The 21105-nt window shown below is 28.5% G+C and overlaps 3 protein-coding genes across 7 annotated transcripts; 1 reads left to right on the top strand and 2 right to left on the bottom strand.

The window, feature by feature from the left end:
• Positions 1-3141: 3141 nt before the first annotated feature.
• Positions 3142-10066, bottom strand: LOC117238227 (protein Daple). 2 transcript variants are annotated; one of them, XM_033502959.1, is made up of 23 exons: positions 9910-10066; positions 9151-9259; positions 8927-9015; positions 8528-8837; positions 8343-8456; positions 8106-8266; positions 7944-8025; positions 7687-7865; positions 7312-7565; positions 6891-7225; positions 6530-6811; positions 6061-6167; positions 5794-5985; positions 5564-5714; positions 5271-5453; positions 4915-5202; positions 4642-4842; positions 4416-4561; positions 4245-4337; positions 4066-4129; positions 3876-3984; positions 3690-3796; positions 3142-3600 (listed from the first exon to the last, which is right to left on the bottom strand). In XM_033502959.1, the coding sequence occupies exons 2-23, from the start codon at positions 9199-9201 to the stop codon at positions 3364-3366; spliced, it is 3735 nt and encodes a 1244-aa protein (XP_033358850.1). In that variant the 5' UTR covers positions 9202-9259; positions 9910-10066; the 3' UTR covers positions 3142-3363. The 2 variants fall into 2 exon arrangements, with proteins under 2 accessions (XP_033358850.1, XP_033358851.1); XM_033502960.1 differs by lacking the exons at positions 3142-3600; positions 3690-3796; positions 3876-3984 and having other exon boundaries at positions 4241-4337.
• Positions 10067-10477: 411 nt separating this feature from the next.
• Positions 10478-13942, top strand: LOC117238229 (mitochondrial intermediate peptidase). Of its 2 annotated transcripts, none has more exons than XM_033502966.1 (11): positions 10478-10617; positions 10932-11175; positions 11269-11531; positions 11631-11817; positions 11892-11971; positions 12056-12244; positions 12338-12479; positions 12557-12895; positions 12982-13203; positions 13288-13518; positions 13602-13942. In XM_033502966.1, the coding sequence occupies exons 2-11, from the start codon at positions 11038-11040 to the stop codon at positions 13893-13895; spliced, it is 2085 nt and encodes a 694-aa protein (XP_033358857.1). In that variant the 5' UTR covers positions 10478-10617; positions 10932-11037; the 3' UTR covers positions 13896-13942. The 2 variants fall into 2 exon arrangements, with proteins under 2 accessions (XP_033358857.1, XP_033358855.1); XM_033502964.1 differs by having other exon boundaries at positions 10518-10637.
• Positions 13943-16115: 2173 nt separating this feature from the next.
• Positions 16116-20627, bottom strand: LOC117238228 (cullin-4B). 3 transcript variants are annotated; one of them, XM_033502961.1, is made up of 11 exons: positions 20136-20627; positions 18965-19328; positions 18695-18883; positions 18462-18608; positions 18206-18392; positions 17944-18136; positions 17562-17863; positions 17225-17455; positions 16840-17118; positions 16606-16758; positions 16116-16530 (listed from the first exon to the last, which is right to left on the bottom strand). In XM_033502961.1, exons 1-11 carry the CDS (start codon positions 20437-20439, stop codon positions 16435-16437), a joined length of 2445 nt encoding a protein of 814 aa, XP_033358852.1. In that variant the 5' UTR covers positions 20440-20627; the 3' UTR covers positions 16116-16434. The 3 variants fall into 3 exon arrangements, with proteins under 3 accessions (XP_033358852.1, XP_033358854.1, XP_033358853.1); XM_033502963.1 differs by having other exon boundaries at positions 16319-16530; positions 19883-20278; XM_033502962.1 differs by having other exon boundaries at positions 16319-16530; positions 19696-20278.
• Positions 20628-21105: the final 478 nt, after the last annotated feature.

Raw genomic sequence — 21105 nt, forward strand, 5'->3', positions numbered from 1 at the left:
TTGAGACAATGAGAAACGATGGACACTACTGCGTTAACCAGAGTACGTAAATCTCAAATTCTTCCGCTTCCCAATTCCCACATTAAGGTCAATAATAAATACATTTGTCTTTTTGAGCGTCCGATTTATATTTCACTTAAATTTAATGTTCTGTTTCGTTCAATAAATTGCAGGCTATCGGATGTGACAAGTAGAGTTAAGAGTTCGTAAAAGTATTAAAGTTGCGAATGATTATAAGTAAGAATAACGCGCGAATATTGGTTCCCGCGCGTTTGAAAGGTATATTATTTCTTTCATTTGAGGTTAAAATATTATATTGACTTGTTTAAGTAATTAATGCTATTGCTGAAGATAATTATAAAGAAAGTTGTCAGATAACAATTTAATAAGATATATCAACAGGTAAAGTGTTGAAAATTTGACATTTCATAATATTTTAAACTGTTGAATTACTTTTATTTTATAACAATCAGCATTAGAACTTAGAAACAACAAATACTCTCAACTTTTAATAAATCCATACCCACGGTGTATTGTATTGTGTTTTTAAAATAAATACACAGTATTCTTCTGAATTAAAATTTGTTGAAAAAACTCATTTTGTTCAACAAAAGCTTAACGCTAATAAAACATGGAATTATTGTCCATTAACTCAGTTTTTATTTCAATATTTACTATTATAATCTAATTAACCTGCTACTTACGCGAATTTTCATAGATTTTTCTTAAATTCCCAGGACGTTGAATGAATAATATTCGTGATAGTTTAAAAAATCTTCCAACGATCACCCCATCGGCTAGTTTTATCATTTTCTCTACATAGGTAACTACATGCTATCTGTATATGTAGAACATATATGCCCCTCCTTAGACTATGATGTCGATGCAAAAAATGTCTCCCTACCATCCCTACTATCTTCACTGTCCTGGTAAACGAGTGGTGGTAAAAGAGACAGAAAGAAGATGCGTTGTAAAAAGCTATCTTACCGCCCCTCGACCTATGCAGCCCCTAGAAGGAACGTACGACCTCTTTACTTCACCATTGGTCCGCACACAGTCAACATTTTTGCAAGTTATCTCTTACAATTCCTCGAATTATCCATAAAATTCGACTAAATTTTTGCTAATTTATTTGACGAGAAAAAGGGGGAAAATTCTGAAGGAATAGTGGTTCCACGTAGAGGTAAAAGTTAATGGATTCATACTTTTTATTACTTTTTCGTTTTATATGATAGAATATAATAGAATAAAGTTAATATTTTGTAATTAGTTAAATAATATAACAACAATATACACAAGAAATGATATTAATAAATAAAAATAAGCGATAAAGGATAAAATTAAAGATTGGGAAAATGAATTATATTTACAATTAATTTTCTTATTAATATCAGATCTTAATATCATATTCCTAGATAACTAAAAGTGCTCTATTTTATCACTACTAAAAATAGAACAAAAAATGAAGAAATAGAAAAAGCATCAAAATATATCAATTATGTGTACAATTTATTTTCTTACCATTACTATTTCTTACGATGGCGGTAGATGATTCTTCATTTTTTGCTTGGCATCATAGTTCTTTTACTAGTCTAGTCTGCTACTCTTGCTTCTGCCAGCCTTATTTTTACACCCATCCACCCACTACTATTATCACCGCCCTCCCTGTTCCTCCCTCCCGCCATACTATTCCCACTCCATTGGCCTACCTTTACCGCGCCAGTGGAAATAGAGGGAAAGATTTTTATTCTCGTAAATGGAAAAACCAGGCTGGAGAGGGAGGTTTTGCCAGTCAACCGCTGCTGCGAGCGAAATTTTTTGCTTTGCCCCTCGTCGTCGACAAGCTCGTCGAAGGGTACGTTAGGAAAGACAGGGTTGAGGAGTCTGTTGAAGTTTATCTTGCAGATAGATTATATTGTTTGTTTGGATTCTTATCCAGTAAAGATTTGTTTATTGAATTATGCGCCAATTACACATTAAATGATCACATTAGTAATATAAAAACTTTAATATTTTTAACAATGAAATAGAAAAATTTTTGTTAAATAATGGTTAAAGTAATTAGTTATAATTAATAGTAGATAAATAGTTATATAAAATGAAGAAATATATAGTAAATATCTTATCCTTCTAAATTCAATTTATAAATTCTACTATGCAGTATATATATGCTTCTCTATGTTTAATGCTCTATTTTTTTCTAACAATACGAGTTGAAAAAAAATATTAACATGATTTATCGATCACCGACATAATTCCTTGGATACGCGTCATATGCAAATTTCTGAAGCCTGAGAAATAATTTAGGAAGGGTTTGAACAGACGGTGGTCAGCTTTTTTTAGTCGGAACCTCTTATTCCCAACTCGGAAGAAAATAACAAAAAATATTGAGTTACGCGTTCCCCCGACGATGAAACTCGTGAGACTTTCAACCGTGAGACTGTATCAAGGTGCATCGTTCATTTAACCCATTAATTTCTTCAATATTAAAAACCTAGTGAATAAAAGACATAAAAAATTCTTCTTCATCGTTATAAAATATATTGATTAAATATATATTCTGTAACAATCAGAAATTTTTAATTTGTTTACTGGTTTTGTAAAGTTTTATATAGATTATAATATTCAATAACGTTTGCAATATAAAACTGTATCCAATTCAAAAAATACTTCCGAAGATGAAAGTTTTCTTTCTTATTAAAAGAAATATATAGAATGTACAGTATTGTGGAGAAAGAAGTAATTAAGTATGGTTAAAACAATGCAATTTTTTAACATTTATAATTCTACTATTTTACGTATTTTATAAATGCGAAGGGCAGTAAAATTAATACAATTAGTTAACGACTGATGGTTAAAAACTAATTGTACATTGACAATATTTATCGAATATTTAGGTCACCTTAATGCTATACATAGTTGTTACACTGTTTTCAAAAGAGAATACTCTCGCTTTGTTACTTATAGATTGATATACACATATATAGCACATTATTGGTTATTCATCAACCCTTTATAAACGCGCGTCAATATAAATGCATAAGGTTATGCTAATAACCTTAACCTTAAATAATAATAATAAAAGGTTATAATAATAATAAAACGTATTAAAATTACCAAATATTTAAAATAAATATCGAATTTCAAAATAAATTGATAACTTATATTACCCTCATACAAAACTTTCTAGGAACTCGCGAACACTTATATGCGTAAATTAGTACTATATGTCTTTTAAAACATTGGACCATTTATACGGATTTATGCAAAACATTCATTGAATTAAAAAGTAAAAAATCGATAAAGTACAAAATACGATTTTTTTTCGTGGCAAGTACACAAATAGATGGAAGCAGCGTAAGATCATACACAACCATATTCGTACCACACTTGATTACCTACTTTTGAATCTTTGTCTACAGGAGTTTCTATAATTGTTTCTTCTTGCCCTACATCCTTCATTCCACTATTGTTAAGATTGTTTGATTCGTTTATAACTGCTGATACTTTATTGTATATCAGAACCGGTCGTGGTTCTACTTGCACCTCCGATCGCGAAGTTTGTTCCAATAATATAGACCGTCTATCATCTCCCTGTTCCTGTAATATTTATTTCAGATATCCGAAAAATATTCCACTAGAATTAAAAGATAAAAAGATCATAGAACTATAAATTAATAAATTCATACTGGTACGGTAGTTGATGGTGGTGGAGAATCATCAGTGTAATACACTGTTCTTCTAGTCCCTGGATGACCAAGAGACAATGTATCTGATCCAAGAGCTCTAGTTGATCCTTTAATTGATTTCATAGAATTGTTTTATTAATATTCTTTTATTTTTAACTTATACGTTTCCAATAAGATCATATTTACCTGCTAAACGGTGATCTTCTGTACTAGCGTCAGAGTCATTTCCACCAGATTCTGATTCATAAGGTTTTCCTTCTGAGTTTTTGAGATCTTCCGCCCAAGATCGCCGATTCTAATTTATGCAGAGTTTAAACATAAAATTTATAACATTCATTTGTTTTTGTATTAGATGCTTTTGTATCAATTTGCTTACCTTATTGAGAAACTCAGATCCAACTTTTCGAACTCTTCGAACGAAGTTAGCACCAAATCCTTTTCTTCAATACACATGTAAAGAAGGTATATTACAAATTAAGAAAGTGTACAATTAAAAATATATATTTTAAATTTTTCATAATAAATAAAATTGTATACAAAAGTAAATGGACTTACTTTTTTGGAGTACAACTATCTAACTTTCTATAATGTTCCATTATTTTGTCTTCCAATTTTTCTTTTTGTCTATATAAATGATTCACTTTGTCTCTGTAATAAAAATTATCGCATTAACATATTAGCTATCATAGGAATATTATTTAAATATTGTCATTTTAAAGTACTAACGTATATATTTTTTCTTCCATGTGATAATGTTCTTTATCTTCAAGAGAATGAGTCAAAAGTTCATGATATTGGCTAAACAACAAAGTAATATGATCCATCAACGATCGTCTATCATTATCTAAGCCGGAATTCATATGCAATAACACCTAAAAGGAAATGTGTAAGATAGCAATAAATATATATTAAATGCATTATTAAATAACCCAACATAAACATTTGTTAGTACCTCACATCGTTGATTTAATTTATTAATTTGAAGTTCTAAATTAGAACATCTTTCATCTCTACTGCTAAGCTCGCCTTGCATTTCTGTTAACTTAAGGCTTAGTCGATTCGTTTCAATTTTGTTTTTCCTATAATCCTCTTGTAAATTTCTATACTCCATTTTCAATTTTTCTGTAGCAGTATACAGATTTCTAAAATCATCCTAAAATAATTAAAAAAGTAAATTCGTAATTCAATACAATAATAGTACCTGCCTTTAACATTTGTTTACTACCTTCAGCTTTGAATGTTCTCCTCTCAAGTTATTCAAACTCTTTGCATCATTCACCAATGATTCCTTTTCAGTTTGTAATGTCTTATTTTTTCCTTTCAATCCTTCATAAGATTCGCGTAACATTCTAACTTCATTTTTTACGTCTCGTAAATTTGACTTGAGAGCATCGTGTTCGTGAAAAAGATTTTCATATTCGTTATTTAATTGTTCGTGCAAAGATTGTAAAGTGACTTGATCATGAACCAGTTGGGTGTATATTTGTTGATGAGCACTGCGTTCTTTCAACAACTAGAATAAAAAATGTAATTCTCAATATTCAAAAACATATTTAAAAAAAATTAATTTCAAATACTTACTTCTTCTTTTTCAACAACAAGTTGTGAATTTGCAAGTTGCAAGGCTGTATGTTGTGCTGCTAAAGAATTATTTTGAGACTGTAATGTTGTTATCTGTACTTGAAGTTTCGCATTTTCAGACAGGAGATTTTCCGATGCTACTTGTGCAGCAGCCAATTTCACATTTAAATGTTCCTGTTCTTTCTAGAAGTAAAAGTAAAAAATTATATTGTATATCATTATGTTTTGTAAAATTATGAAAAATATCTTTTTACTTTAATTACCTATACTTTATCTGTACGGCTTCAACATACCTTGAGTGCTTCTACTGTTGCTTCTAGTGTATTATGAATATTATTAGTTGCATTATTCTCAGAATTTGTAGTTTCAGATACTGACTTTTCACAACAGCAGGAATTATTTGATTTTCTTATATAATCGACGACTTCCGGAATTTGCGCGATTCTGTAATTATTAATTAATAATTGACATTTAGTAGCTTCTTTCATATTAAACTTTGTTCAAGAATTTGAAATTTCATTACTTTTTAACAATATTATCCAATGGCAATGACAACAACATGTTATCACTGAGTCCAAGTTTTTCTAGAACTGTATATAATTGTTGAGTATTCAATTTTTCAGCTACTAAATTCGATTGCAGAATTTCTAACGTTTCCCTATCAATAGCTGCTCGTGAATCAAGCTCCTTACTAGATCTTTCAATTTCTTGTAATCTAAAAATAAATAATTTTGCAAAAGATATTCCTATATTAAATAAGCATATATATTTCATGTGAAATACTTTATACCTTGAAATTTGTGTAACAGAATCATGAAGTTCCTGTTCAAGTTGCATTACTTTCCTTTCTAGAACTTCAATACTATTTGTTGCTTTATCTAATGCAACATCTTTTTCCTGAAATTTATTTCGTTAGGTAAAATTTAATTCAATACTTTAAAAAATTAAAATTATAGAATAACTTTTAACAGAAAAATTAGAACATTGTAATTTAGAATATAAACTGAAATATTATAGAATAATATAATCAAAGATAAAGCCACTCAAATTGACTCTCGTGGACAAAGACACTTGTTGCTCCTGCGGACAAATGATGTTGACAATTTTTAAAACAAAACGGTGACAACAGTGATAAGGGAACTGAGCTTATACATGCGTAACTTTAATTTAAAGTAGTAGTTTAAAAAAACTATAGATTAAGAATAAAAAATCACAGAACAATTAATCACACCAGTAAAAATATCTTATAAAATTCATACTTCTATTGTTTCTCGATATCGATGCACATCGCGCTGTGCTATATCTTTCTCTCGTTCTACTGCCACAAGTTTTGATTCAAAATCAAGACACTTGGAATTAATTTCTTTTACGTTATTTTCTATAATTTTTAATTCTTCAACTTTTTGATTGACAAGCTCTAAACTACGTTCTAAATCATCTGCTCGTCTTTGTACGCTTTCCAATAAAGACTGAACTCGTTGTTTTTCTTTCACTGCTGTGTCGCAATTTTTTTCCAGTTCTATCATTTTTGTATGTTGAGTCTAAAAATTGATAAACAAAAAAAAAAAACGTTAAATATTAAAATATCAAGATACCATACATAGAATTTTTATGATATACTTGGAACTCCTGTTGTTGTTTCTCGGATGACGTCCTTTGATTTTGTAATGAGTTCTGTAATTTTTTGTTTTCTTCGAGTGCTTGCTTCCAAACCAATTCTAAATCCGAATTTTGTTGTGTTAATCTTTCAATATTATCATTTAACGATTCGATCTTCAATTGCAGCTTCTTCTTTTCTTTTTCTAATTCCAACACGCGAGATGAATTTTCATGAAAGGAACTTTCTTTTAAGGAGTCTATTAAATTAACTAATCGACGATTTTCTAATTCAAGTTTCAAAGCCCGTGTTTGTGCATTATTTGTCAATTGTTCAGACAGCCTATTATCAGTATGTGCTAAAAAATATACAAATCTACATTATATTTATATACGATCGATAAATAAGGTGTTAATGTATATTAAAAATAATTTTCCTTATTACCTGGTTCTTCAGAATCACTTATAGAACTATCTAAGGCAGCTTCATTTGCGGCAGCTTTCGTTAATTTATGTAATTGAGTGTTTTCTTCAATTAATTCTTGATATTTTTCTTTATCAGCCGCACGTTCCAATGCCATGTCATTCACTAATTGTTTAAATTTAAGAATTTCAGACTCGAGTTCCAGTACTTTATCTGCCCTCCTTCTCGATGAATTTAACTGATCCTCTAGCATTTCCCTAGTCTCTATCAAAACTCTAAAATAAATGAGATAGGGTGATATTTCATATAAAGAAAATATAATGAAATTATATTCGAAATATATGTACAATATATACTATATACTTATATATACTAAACGAAATATATCTAAAATACCTATTATCTTCACGTAGCTCCTCTATGCGTGTTTTATAAAATTCTATATCTGTAAGTTTTTCTTTATATCTTACTACTTCTAATTCCAATCGATCGGCACGATCTGCTCTTTCCATTACCGCATCTAATTCGTCTCTATAAGACTTTGCTGTGCGTGCTTCATGCATTAATTCTTGGTTCTGAAACAAAAATAAAAATTTATATATTATTAATACTTACTAAAAAAATTAATATGTACAGGAAATATGATGCTTTACCTCTTGTCTTAATTTGGTTAATAACATCTTATGGCACTCGAGTTCTTCTTTACATTCCAACAATGCTTCTGTTTTTTCTTCTCTGCAAATATATCACAAAAAAAAATAGATTAAGCATAAAAATAATTAAAAATATATATACATAAAAGAGATAATATATACAATTCTTGTCGGTGTTTTCTAACTCTCGATTTGCAGTCAGCCAATTCAACTGCATAGTGATGATTATCGTCACGTTCTGATTTAACAACAGGGTTAGATTGTTGCACTTTGTTTATTTCTTCAGCTCCAAAACCTCCGTTTATAACAACATCCCTCCATTTCTGTTATATCAGTAATATTTTATACATTCATAATAAAACATTTTGTTAAAAGATAATATTGATAAAATAAAATTACCTGACGATATAAATCTAGTTCTTGACTAAGCACTCTCATTTTTGCAAATAAATATCTTATATCTAAATTATCCAATGAATCTTCATTAATAACTATGTTTTGATGATCTGTGACCTAGTAAAGTATTGTTAAATTTTGTTATCACACTTAGTGTAGACAATGATATAAAAATCTAGAAAACATACCTGTTTAATACATTCTACTATTGCAAGTTGAGTCTGAACATTTAATGCTTTAATATTAGTGATAAATTTTTCTTTGTTAGGACACTGTACAGCACAACCAAGGAGTAATAATAATAACAATTTCATTTCACCAATAAATGATTGCGGCTCCTTGCCTAAACTTATTATATCTGGTAACTTCAGGATTAAATGACTTAATTCTTCTTCATAAAATTGTTTCATATTATCTACTACGACTTGCAAGTTTTTCATGCGAGTTATTATATTTCCTTTTGAAGGTATTACTGCATTATACAGTGGTTCTGGATCTCTATGAGATATAAAACATGTAAGAATACTAAATATAGATTTTTGTAAGAAAAAAAGTCAAGACAAATTTAAATACATAGAAATACTTACATTTGCAAATATACATTATGTAATAATACACCATCCACCAAATCATTGTAATTGCTTAATAAGTTAGGATCCTCTAAGCAACTGGCGAACTGTTATATAAAAAAGTATATTTCATTAACTAATTCTCATTAATAGGATTAATAATAATAGTCAAAAATCTTTTAAAACTAATATCATGAATCATAGAAAATAAATCATAAAATTCTAGGAAATAAAAAACTTACCCATGTTACTAAAGGTCCACGCAATAGATCATTAATTTCAGAAGATGCCATTCTTACACGCTTTCACGTTAATTATTAAGACAGTACTTAATAAATAACACTACCATTTCTTCGTATAGAAAGATAAAAATATGTAATGTTAGTTTGCAAAATAGTTGAATATGAGGTAGAAAAAAATATTAAATTTTTTAATACAGAATATGTACTCGAGAATGCATTTAATTCTTTCGTAGATGAAATATCTATGTATAATACTTTTTAATTTTACGTCTCCCTAAATTTTAAACTTGGTGAAGTGTAATAAATTATATAATATTAATTTCTTTAGAAGAATTGTACATTATATATGACAGAATATACTAATATATGCAGACAAATTTAAAAAGATCATAGTTTTATAAATCTAAATATTTTTTTAAGTTTGCAATTTAGGTAAAAAATAAATTATCGACATATAATTAATTGTGCATCTGTGTATATACATTAATATAATTGAAGGATTTTGTTATTCCAAGTAACAAATTATTAGCCTCATAATTAATTTCAAACGACGCTAATTAATTTAATATTTCAATAACTTTATCATACAAGATTTCATCTATTCCTCGATATTTATTCAGTAGTCACACTTTATGTATATTTTACTATAGATGCAACTTAAAAGGGAATATAACCACATAATTCTATATGCACATTCGATATAAAATATATCGTTTCAATTTTACAACAGAATTATTTAATATATTATCGATATCGAACCTTATGAAACATCGTGTGATTTTTACAAACACTAAATTAAAACGATCAAGTATTTATGTATTATCTGATATTAGGTTACGGTTACACTGGTGCGTATTCGAATGACTAGCTCCTCGTTCATATACATACTTCGACCGTACATGAACAACAAAATGGATGGATATTTGGACGATCAGTTTTGTGGTACATACTATATATATAAAATGGACATAGATTCGTAGATTCTTACTATCTCATGGACAATTCTTTTCGTGGACAGTCCTATTAAAAGTGATAGATTAGAGCGGGAAGAATGAAATCTTTATTTTAAAAGAGGAGTATATCATAATTTGTTTCAAGATCTGTTGAATCAACCGAATCGATTCCAAGAATATTTTAGATTGAATATAGAAACATTTTTTTATATTCTATGTGGGTGGAACTAAAGAAAAATTTAATAAATAATCGGACAAAAAAATTAAATTGATTTGAATAACGTATACGGATAAATACGGATGACATTGGACGACCAATGGCGAGCAGTATAATGTACAACCATTGATTTTAACGCGTTTGATTCGTTGATGAACGAATATAAGCTACACTGGTTACTAGAGTGTATTCGGACTTTCAGACTGACTCGGATAACTATAGTTCGGTATGATATAAATAACGTAACCGTGGTAGGGCTCTGGCTCTGTTTGTAGCCTTAATTATAATAAAATCATCGTACGTATAACCTCTTGCATGTATGTTATTGTTCTTTAATAGAAATTTAATTGTAACCTTATCTTATTCTAAATTTTGAAAATATCTGTCATTTTATTAATACATACAAATAAAAACAAGTCAAACTATCAAACTAATTACATATATGTAACATATAATAACTAAGGCATATATGTATATTCGTGAAACAAAGTTATAACGATTTTTTAATAATAATTCTTTTTATTTTTTATATTTTTATATTTTTCTTTACATTAGCATACTGCTTTTTATTTTTTGGATAAACGTCCCAATTTCACGTTTTATCATTACAGCATGCCAACTGATTATTTGAATGTTGTTTGAAGGTTTCAACTTTCATTATTTTTGAATGAACATTATAATTTCTACCAGTATAAGATATTTAGTAGATTATGAAAGATGATTCAAGTATTAAGAAAACAATTTTCAAGAAATTATAAAAGACACAGAAATGTTAATACATGGTCATCTCTAGCAACAGCATTCAATTCCATTAGTAAAGAAAAATATGGTTTTGATTTCTTAAAAAAGGAAACTGTGAGTAATTTTTATTTCTTATGATATCTATAGCTATTTTAAACAATATATTAAAAGTTTTAAAATTCTTCTGTATTGCTATTGTATATATAGGGACTATTTGGAATACCTGAGTTAAAGACATCAGAAGGATTTAATATTTTAAAAGACCAAGCAATATCTCAAACAGATGCACTTATAACAGAATCTATAAGTCAAAATAGAAAACGAAAAATGGTGGAAATTTTTGATGATATGTCTGATACGTTATGTAAAGTTGCAGATTTAGCAGAGTTCATTAGAGTTGCACATCCAGAAAAGCAGTTTGTTACAGCTGCAGAGAATACTTGTCTATTTATTAGTGGTATTGTAGAGAAGTAATTACCTTTTTGTAAAAACTATATAATCAATCAATATTTATATTATTTTTAAACACTATCTTTAAATAATATGAAAATTACTTAAAAATTTGTCAGGTTAAATACTCATCGTGAATTGTATAATGCATTAAAACATGTTGTGTACAATGGAGATACTCAAGAAACATCTCTAGTGGATAAACATGTTGCAACATTATTCTTGTCTGATTTTGAATTATGTGCTATTCATTTACCAGAGTCTATAAGAGAAAAAGTTGTACAGTTGAATTATTATACATTACAAGTATATATTATAATATTACATTGTATTACATTATGTTTGTCAACTTTTTATATGATTGTATTTTTTGAGCATAGGTAGGCCAGAAATTTATGGCAGGTACTAGTAATCCAAGAGCAGTAGATGCTAATTTTGTTCCACTTAATGTAAGGCAATAGTAAGTATTGCAATTAAATAATTTTGAAAATAACAACGTATTTCTTTCATATGAGATTTGAATATTTTTTTAAATGTTTCACAGTTTCACACAGAAAGATAATAAAATACATGTTCAAGGACTTTATGTAGATTCTCCTAATAATCTTGTTAGAGAAACAGCATATCGTATATTTCTATATCCTGATGAAGAACAAGAATATCTTCTACAAGAACTTTTGAACTCCAGACACATTTTGGCTAAACTATGTGGTTTCCCATCCTATGCTCACCGGTAGTTTCAAACATTTGTTGATACAAATGAAATTAATTAAAACTAGCTAACATTAGCTATATTTATTATGTATTAAAAGTGAATAATTTATAGAGCTGTTAAAGGAAGTACTGTAGAAAGACCTGAAGTAATATATGAATTCCTTAATATTTTAAATAATAATCTAAAACTTAGAGCAATGCAAGATTTTAATGAGATGCAAAAGATGAAAGACGCTGAATCGCCTGTAAAACAGGTTTACCAAATTTATTAAATTATGAAAATAAATTACACTATCTTCTGTTTTTAAACATTTTTATTTTTCGTATGTAGAAAATAATGCCGTGGGATACAGCATATTTCACAACAAAAGCAAAAAGGACTTGGTTGAATATGTCCATTACTGAATTTGCTCCATATTTTTCACTTGGTGCTTGCATGGATGGCATTAACATATTAATACAAGCATTGTATGGCATTCGATTGGAGTATGTACCAGTTTTATGTGGTGAAGTTTGGGCAAGCAATGTACATAAAATTGCTGTAATAGACGAAAATGGAGAGGTTTTGGGTTATATATACTGTGATTTCTTTGAAAGAGAAGGGAAACCTAATCAAGACTGTCACTTTACCATTAGAGGTGGAAGGCAACTTCCAGATGGATCTTATCAAGTATAGCTTAAACAAATAAGAAATATATAAAATATAAAATATTAATTTAACAAAATTTTAATCACTATTCAAATATTTGATTTCAGAATCCGATAGTAGTATTAATGTTATCATTGCCAGTTCCAACATGGTCAAAACCATGTTTACTTACTCCTGCCTCTGTAGAAAATTTATTCCATGAAATGGGCCATGCATTACATTCTATGTTAGGTAGAACAAAATACCAACATGTAACTGGAACCAGATGCAGCACAGATTTTGCAGAGGTTCCAAGTGTTTTAATGGAATATTTTGCAAGTGATCCAAGAGTAAGTTATATTCTTGCAACTTAAATAATTATTAAATGAATTTTATTTTTTTGATCATATGACATGTATTATGATATCTATTAGGTTGTATCCACGTTTGCTAAACACTTCCAAACTTTGGAACAAATACCAATAACATTATTAGATAAATTATATGCCTCAAAGAACATATTTTGTGCTTCTGAATTACAAAATCAAATATATTATAGCATGTTAGATCAAGTTTATCACAGTGCCCCATTAGAAAAGCCATCAACCGAAATTTTAAAAGAAATACAGGGTAAATACTATGAACTTCCTTATGTCGAAAATACAGTACGTATTTTTTGCCATTTTTAATTTCTATAATAAAAGAATCTTCATTTATTTATGTTATAAATTGAAGATTTTATTTGCAGGCATGGCAATTAAGATTTTCTCATCTAGTTGGATATGGTGCGAAATATTACTCCTATTTAGTATCTCGAGCAATTGCTTCTTGGATATGGCAAACATACTTTCAAGCAGATCCCTTCAATCGAACGGCAGGCGATCGATATCGAAAGGAATGTTTAGTACATGGAGGTGGAAAACCGCCTTCTAAATTAGTATCTGACTTCTTGAATAAGGAAGCTAGTGCTAGTAACTTCGCAAAATCTTTGCTTTTCGAAATCGACATAAAAATGGAGCATGTAGAAAAATTAAGAGGATAAGAAGGCCGATCGAAAATAACATTTAGAAAGGTATCTTTTCAAAAAAATAAAATATTTATAAACTATTTTTATAAAAGTAAAATAAGATTTTGTAATAAAATGCTTATGAAGTATGATACATTTAAAATAAATATTTCGATCATAATTCTAAAAACATAAATAATTTTATAATATGATATATTATCTTGTAAATAAAATGTAAATAATCAATGTATCATGCAAAAAACATAATTTGAGTTTTTTTCTTTTATTTTATTACAAGTATGGAATCTTACCCTATTTACAATCTTGATAAATCTACGTACGATTACACAAAAATAAGTTTTTCAACGTAATACAGAGGAAACGCAGTATAAGGTAGCTTATAAGAACATTCAATATTTATACAATTTATTGTTTAATATTGTTCAATTTCAAAACAATCGTTGACAATTTTGCTTTAAATAGTAAAAAAAGCCTTTTAGGATATTGTTAAAAAATATTGAATAAAATAAGAAAATTCTAATATAACAATAATAATTTTTTTTCTCTGTTTCTTAAAATGACTTCTGGTATGAGTTTACCATGTACTGCGTTTGAGATGATTTTAATTTATATTAAAACTCTCCATCAGGACTTCCATTAAAATTAGCTAAAGATTCATTAACATTCTTTTTCATGTTTATACAAAATTCCATTAATAAGCTATTTCGTAATTACATCGACGTAAAACGACTGAACAAGCCACTGGATGATTCAAATCTTATTGATAGTATTAATAATATTTCTTCTTCAATCGATCTCTACATTACGAAATTCTGTTTACTTTTTTTCTGGAAGTGTTTTCTTATATAATTCATGGAATATAATTAGATATTTGTATTCACAAAAAAGCACTGGACCTTTTTTTTTTACAATAATCTGTCTTCGTTTTCAGATTACACTAAAAGAGACAGTAAGAAATTCTGTATTCGATTTAATATATGTATAGTTACAGTAATTTCATTTATATTTTATCTTCCTAGAAATTTTATTTTGCACAGCATTTACATGAATTATAAATTATTTCTTTAACAAGCATTTGTGAAATAACCTTGTAATACAGAGTTACTAAAGAATAATAATAATTAATTTACATAACAATGAAGCTTATATTGAAAATCATATAAGTTATTAGGAGGACAGCATATATTTTTAAGTTTTTTGATACTCTTCATAGAGCATAGTTATAAAGTACAACACAGCATAGTATTGAAATATGTAAATTTTAAATAAAATTAAGAAATCGCATGTTTTTAATTAATTTGAACATCATACTATGTGTAAAGCAAGTTGGCAATTAGTCATAAATAATTTGTATCACATTAATTTTCAACTTTTATATAAAGATAGGAAACACATACATTTTTATAAACTTGTATTTTTATCAAGCTACACTTAACTCAAAAGATATGTAAAAAGTAATTAACTATTGTATTCTTGTCGAAATAGTTATCATAATTTTATGGTGAAAATTGTAAAGTTAGTGGCAGAGCATTTATTATTTTATAATAATATGAAACACTTTTTACTGCTTCCTTTTTATATTATTCAAAACAGAAAAAATTATCTATTGGTACAGAAAATTGTATTTAAAAATATCAATTCTAGTAATATGCACTTTATAAATAAAACATGTACTATGCTTGCAGAGTATTTCATATTATTATCAAATTTTTATTATAAATTTACACATACATATTGCTTTACTATTGTTTTGACAAAAATGGACATCATTTGTACAAATTATGCATTTTCCCCTTATTTATAAACTCTGTATTATAAGGTAATGTACAAAAATTTGTTATAGAAATTCATAATATTATGTTCTTAATAAGATTTCTTCAAACATTTTGGCGTTCATTTTTTCAATATGCACATACTGTAGTGTTTTATGTCTTTCTTTTCGACATTTCTAAAATTCTATAATGAAGTATTTTTTATTCAATACACGAACCTTTATTTTATAATGTATTTCCCACTTGTTTAAAATTATTTCAATGACCAATACGTTCGACATTCCACAGTACATAATATCTTTCATTTGCTATAAATTACGCATTTTTATTCACTTTCGATCATCGTATTTTTAATTCTTAGAATATTCTTATTATGTTATTTTCTTAAATCCGTATGCTGTTAAAAATTGTTCTGCATATAAAACGGTTGATATATTTTTTAAATGCTGTATCAGTTAAGATATTTTGCACATGGTCCTTTTTTAGCGAAATCCAGAAACAAAAGAAGAATAACAATGGTAAAGCACTAGTTGAAAGAGGATCTTAATTGTCCAGTATTCATTACGCACTATAAAACCAAATTAATAGAGTCCACTCTAAATTTTTTTATCAACTGACCACATGATGCAACATTGTACCAACATTCAATCAGTTTTAAGTTTTCCATTTTTTCCTTATTTAATATGTCACATTCACAATAGGCAAACACCAAAACAAATTGGTTTTTTGCTATGAAACACAGTGACCACCCAGCCTAAAATGACTTTGGCATTTGGTTCAGGTTATGCAACGTAATTGTACTCGTTTGCATTATCTTTATCTCGTTCCATGTAATCCCTATCTATGAGAGATTCAATTCTTTTCTTCAAATCTGCAGGCTGAAAATAATTTTCACACATAATTAAACGTACACAGATATTTAGAATATATCATTTTATGAGTTAATGACATACCTTTACAGGAAACTTGAGCTGATTGTACAGTTCACTAATCAACAGATTGTGCGAAAGTGTTTTTCTCATTTTCATAATTCTAACAATAGCTGCATCTATCTGATATTGTCTATCTTGATAGACTCTTTCCTCTGTAGCTTTTTGTTCCTCGTTCTGAAGAAGGATAAATAAGTAAGCAATATATTGTTGAAATTTACATTACACGAAAAAAGTAATTAAAGAACTATTCTATACCGTTTCTTTCATTTGTATTTGATTTATTTTAATCCTGAATAATTTATTTGTAAAGTCTGCGTTAAAAACAAATCTATCATTATCTGCAACATCTCTTCCTCTTGGATTTTTTTGTAACACTCTGGCTTTGCCACAAGCTAAGGATTGTAGAGTTCTCCTAAGTTCACCATCTTCTATATTTGTTGCTGCTTTTATATCTTCCAAAGACAAGTTATCAGCATCATTAAATAAGATTAACACCAATGCTTGAAACAAAGAAACTTGGAGTTCCTTATTACCCTGTTTTGACATTTAAGCAAAATGTTTTTATGGAATATATATTATTTAATATATACTATTTAATGTGACTATGTAATAAACATTTATTACAATACATAAACAATACCTGATTAAACCAAGCTTTTAATACACAATGCCCCAAAGTAGGTTGCCATTGTAATTTTCTACCGCTATGTTTTCCCAAATAGAATTTATTAAATACATCTTGATACTGAACCATTTCTGGGGGTAATGTTACTTCCATTACAGGATATGTTGGCCAATAACCCATTGTAAGTATTGAAACAGTTAAATCCAAATTACTAGCAGATAATTCGCTTTGCAAATTTCCTGCATACTAATCCACAGTATAAAATTGTACAATTAATTAATAAATACGTAATACATACTCAATATGCATTTTAAGTTGACAATATATAATTGAATATAAATATAATACTTACCTGTTTAAAAGCAATATTAATATCTTTACTAAGTTCCATATCTTTAAACATCCCTTCCAATTTACTGGTAAAGCCACCACCACATTCTTGTTTCAATTTAGATAACATGGATTTTTCAGCATCAACAGAAGCTGATTTACCAACTAACAAACGTTTGGCCAAATCTTTTTTATAGAATGCCTCGAATACATCTTTTCCATGTATAAATCTGAACAATACCATGATTTTATCTAATAATCTTTCTAATTCTTCTTCTGTCGCTTCTTTATTACCCGCCCTTAACTTGCAATCAACAAATTTCGCTGTAGGTACAGAGATAAATTAATTAACGATAGATAACACAAACAATAAATACTATTGTTTCATTAAGGAGGCTATATACCTATTAATTCAGCAGGTTTGTTCGCACGTTGATTAATAAAGGCTTCAAAAGCTTCTTTTAAACTATTTGCAAATTTTTCATTCTTATGAAAACATGTATTAACTATATTGTCCATTTTATCTTTGAAATCTAAGAGTTCCTGAACCATAGTTTTATCTTTCTCTGGATCTATAACTATGGTTTTACCTTTTTTCTGTGAACAAAAACAAAAAGTGTATCTACTCAATTTTCATAGAGTAACATTTAAAAATTCGTAAAATACCTTAATATAAGAATTAAAATTTAGACAAAGTTCTACAAGGCCGTTTTTCACTCGACTATATAAATTATAAAGTAAAGATAAATCATTAATTCTATTTTCATCCAGCAAACCACTTAATCCTTTTTGTAAAATGCTAGTAATATGTTCAGATAATAACTGCTTTTCCACTGTGTGTATCAAAGACCACCTATAACAAATGAACAATGACATCATAGTTACAATATCAAATATCAATATATTAAAAGTAAATACTTACTTTGTAGATGCATCGAGGTAATGTAACAAACGTTCGTTTTCCTCTTGAAGCCGTTTGTCTACGTGTGCTAAGTACTCAGGAACATCGTGTTCATTCATCAGTCGTTGACCTTCAGCAGCATATAATCTTTCAGTAGCAACCAAAAATCTATAAAAATCAAAATATAATCAATAATGAAAAATATAGCGTACATATTATTTCAATTTGTGTTGATATTAAACAGAAATTCATACTTAGTTTCAAAGGCATCTTGGTAGATTTGTAGATCTGATAGCATTCTTAATAAAGACTTAAGAAGTGTTCTATCCACTGTATCACCTTGACGCTCTTTTTCAATAAGCATAAGTAATCCTTCCACTGTACGTGTTTGAACTAAGTTATTCAGAACAATATACACTCTAAACAAATGTAAACCCATATCCCTAAAACAACAGAAATATTAGGTAATGTGCATAAAGAATGTTTCTAATCATTTTTAATATTCAAAAAATTTGTAAACATACCAAATAGATAAAATACTTGGATTTTGTAATACATATGTTCTATCCAAATATAGAAAAATACTTCTGATCATAATCATTTGTCTGCAATGTGATTGCCAACATTCATTCATTTTTTTTAAGAATATATGCCTGTCCATTGATTCTGCTAAAAACTGTTCTATATTTGCTTGTACATGAGCTTCTGTTAACCTTGTTAACTTTGTATATAATGTAGATGCCATCTTATGATTACACATATTTTCAACTGCCTGATAAAGCTCTTCTAATGAATAACGAATACTTTTGCTGGTCTGGATTGCAATTACAGCTTCTTGCAACTTCTCCCATGTTTGCTCTTGGTAATTTTCAGGCAATTTTGGTTTATCTACAATGTACAAATAAAATGTACAATTTTTAATGTATCTTTATACACAAATATTGTTCTTAAAAATGTTGTTATATATACAATGTATATAAATAATTTATATACATATATACATTACTAATATACAATAATATATATATAATTTTCTTTGATAAAATTTAATGAAATTCTGTAATAAAATTAACATGTATGTTACAAATCTTATATCCAGTTAATCACACATATAGTGAAATTAATACAGTACAAATGTTTAATTATTAATTTAATATATTTTTATAAATATCACACACTGATCTTCCTTAGAAATAATTTATTTTAAAGGAAGAAAAAATAAAAAAGCCGAGAAATAAAATAGGATTATAATTACATTCTGATATTTCACTACTTTGTCATTGTTCAAATATTCTGTTCATAATTGTTTCTAATTAGTCATCTACAATAATCTATAAAATTAAAGACGCAAATGTATGAGATGATATTTTTAATTAATTACACAACCATTGGTAATCTGAAACTTCTAGTAAAAGCATAAAAAAACAAATAACGCGCCTTACAAACGTTTATCCATTTCGGTTTTTCATGATGTCAAGTTAGGTTATGTCAGTTTAGTTTTATTAATCGCATTTATGACTAATTTGGTCTCGGCTACGTAACGTGGGCTGAAAGAGTGTCACAAAAGTACTAATGTCGTATTAAAAATAATGTCGCAATTCACGAAGGCATATTGCCAACCATAAATTACACCACGAATCTTCACGAATGGTAGCAGCTGATTTTGAGGTTAGGATGTCCCATGGTCTTGCTTACTTTTGAAGTTTTTGATGACGAGCTTTCTAGCTGTACCAGGTTTCGCGTTTGCCAAACTTGGTGAAATCTTGTTGACGCCGTTTGGATTCCCAACGGTTAAAGCCGAGAAATTGGCCCTTTTTTGAGTATCAGTTGTGGTTGCAGCCGTATCCGTCATGTTTTCAATCTCGTTGATCTCCGTGACCGCAACGGCGGACAGCTTGCTGCGTTTTGCAGCACCAAAGTTTAACACCGCTGCGTGATCAGCGGCCGTCCTCTTCACCTGTGCTGTGGCTAGAACCTGAGTCCCCCCGAGCCTAGACATATGCGTGCATCACTCGGCCACCGGCCCTCAGCACACGGAAAACACAGTTTTCCACTGAGAAACTGAAAGAATTCTCCCTCTCCGTTCTACCTCTTTATCCCTCTGTTCGACAAGCGGAAAAACTTATTTATCCCGTCCCAAACCCTGCTTCTGACGAAACTCACGAACAATTGGCAATCTGTGCACATGCGCGATACATTTACGCGGCGCTCTCCATTCGCTTACCGCGCATTTTTAACCGTTACAATTTCCTTTATACTTTTTCATATACATTTTATTGCATAAAGTTACATTTTACATTTTTTTCGAAAGAAATCACATCAAATACTTCAGTATATTAGAAATTTTATTCTATATTCAGATATACATTCATTTCTTAAGGTGGGAATAGTGTACTAATATATATTTGAGTTACTTTGAATTATATGGAAAATAGGCTTTCAAAATATACATTGCATCTGATTTTATAGCCATCTTGGAAAGTTACCCATATCTAATTGTAAGAATACATAGGCGTCTTTATGTTTCCAGTGTATTAATAATGTATTTTAAAATTTGTTACTTTCTGTTCATATATTTTTTTATTTAAATAAAATGCCTCTACTCAAAATATATAAAAACATTTGTGCGTACAAAATTTATACGCATAATTTTATATATATATAT

This window comes from Bombus vosnesenskii, unplaced genomic scaffold (genome assembly GCF_011952255.1).
Source record: "Bombus vosnesenskii isolate JDL3184/JDL3185 unplaced genomic scaffold, Bvos_JDL3184-5_v1.1 scf7180000013444, whole genome shotgun sequence".
Taxonomy (NCBI): domain Eukaryota; kingdom Metazoa; phylum Arthropoda; class Insecta; order Hymenoptera; family Apidae; genus Bombus; species Bombus vosnesenskii.

Bases quoted from the DNA above. Each gene is read 5' to 3' on its own strand.
- LOC117238229 (XM_033502966.1), top strand. From the start codon at position 11,038: ATGATTCAAGTATTAAGAAAACAATTTTCAAGAAATTATAAAAGACAC. The intron at 11,818-11,891 runs GTATATATTATA...TTTTGAGCATAG, and splicing joins TGAATTATTATACATTACAA to GTAGGCCAGAAATTTATGGC. The intron at 13,519-13,601 runs GTACGTATTTTT...TTTTATTTGCAG, and splicing joins TTCCTTATGTCGAAAATACA to GCATGGCAATTAAGATTTTC.
- LOC117238227 (XM_033502959.1), bottom strand. From the start codon at position 9,201: ATGGCATCTTCTGAAATTAATGATCTATTGCGTGGACCTTTAGTAACA. The intron at 5,715-5,793 runs GTAATGAAATTT...TAATAATTACAG, and splicing joins TTGGATAATATTGTTAAAAA to AATCGCGCAAATTCCGGAAG. The intron at 4,843-4,914 runs GTAGTAAACAAA...TAATTATTTTAG, and splicing joins GAGAACATTCAAAGCTGAAG to GATGATTTTAGAAATCTGTA.
- LOC117238228 (XM_033502961.1), bottom strand. From the start codon at position 20,439: ATGTCTAGGCTCGGGGGGACTCAGGTTCTAGCCACAGCACAGGTGAAG. The intron at 19,329-20,135 runs GTAAGCAAGACC...TGTACATTGTAG, and splicing joins CGTCATCAAAAACTTCAAAA to ATAAACCAAAATTGCCTGAA. The intron at 17,456-17,561 runs GTAAGTATTATA...ACTGTGGATTAG, and splicing joins TTAATATTGCTTTTAAACAG to TATGCAGGAAATTTGCAAAG.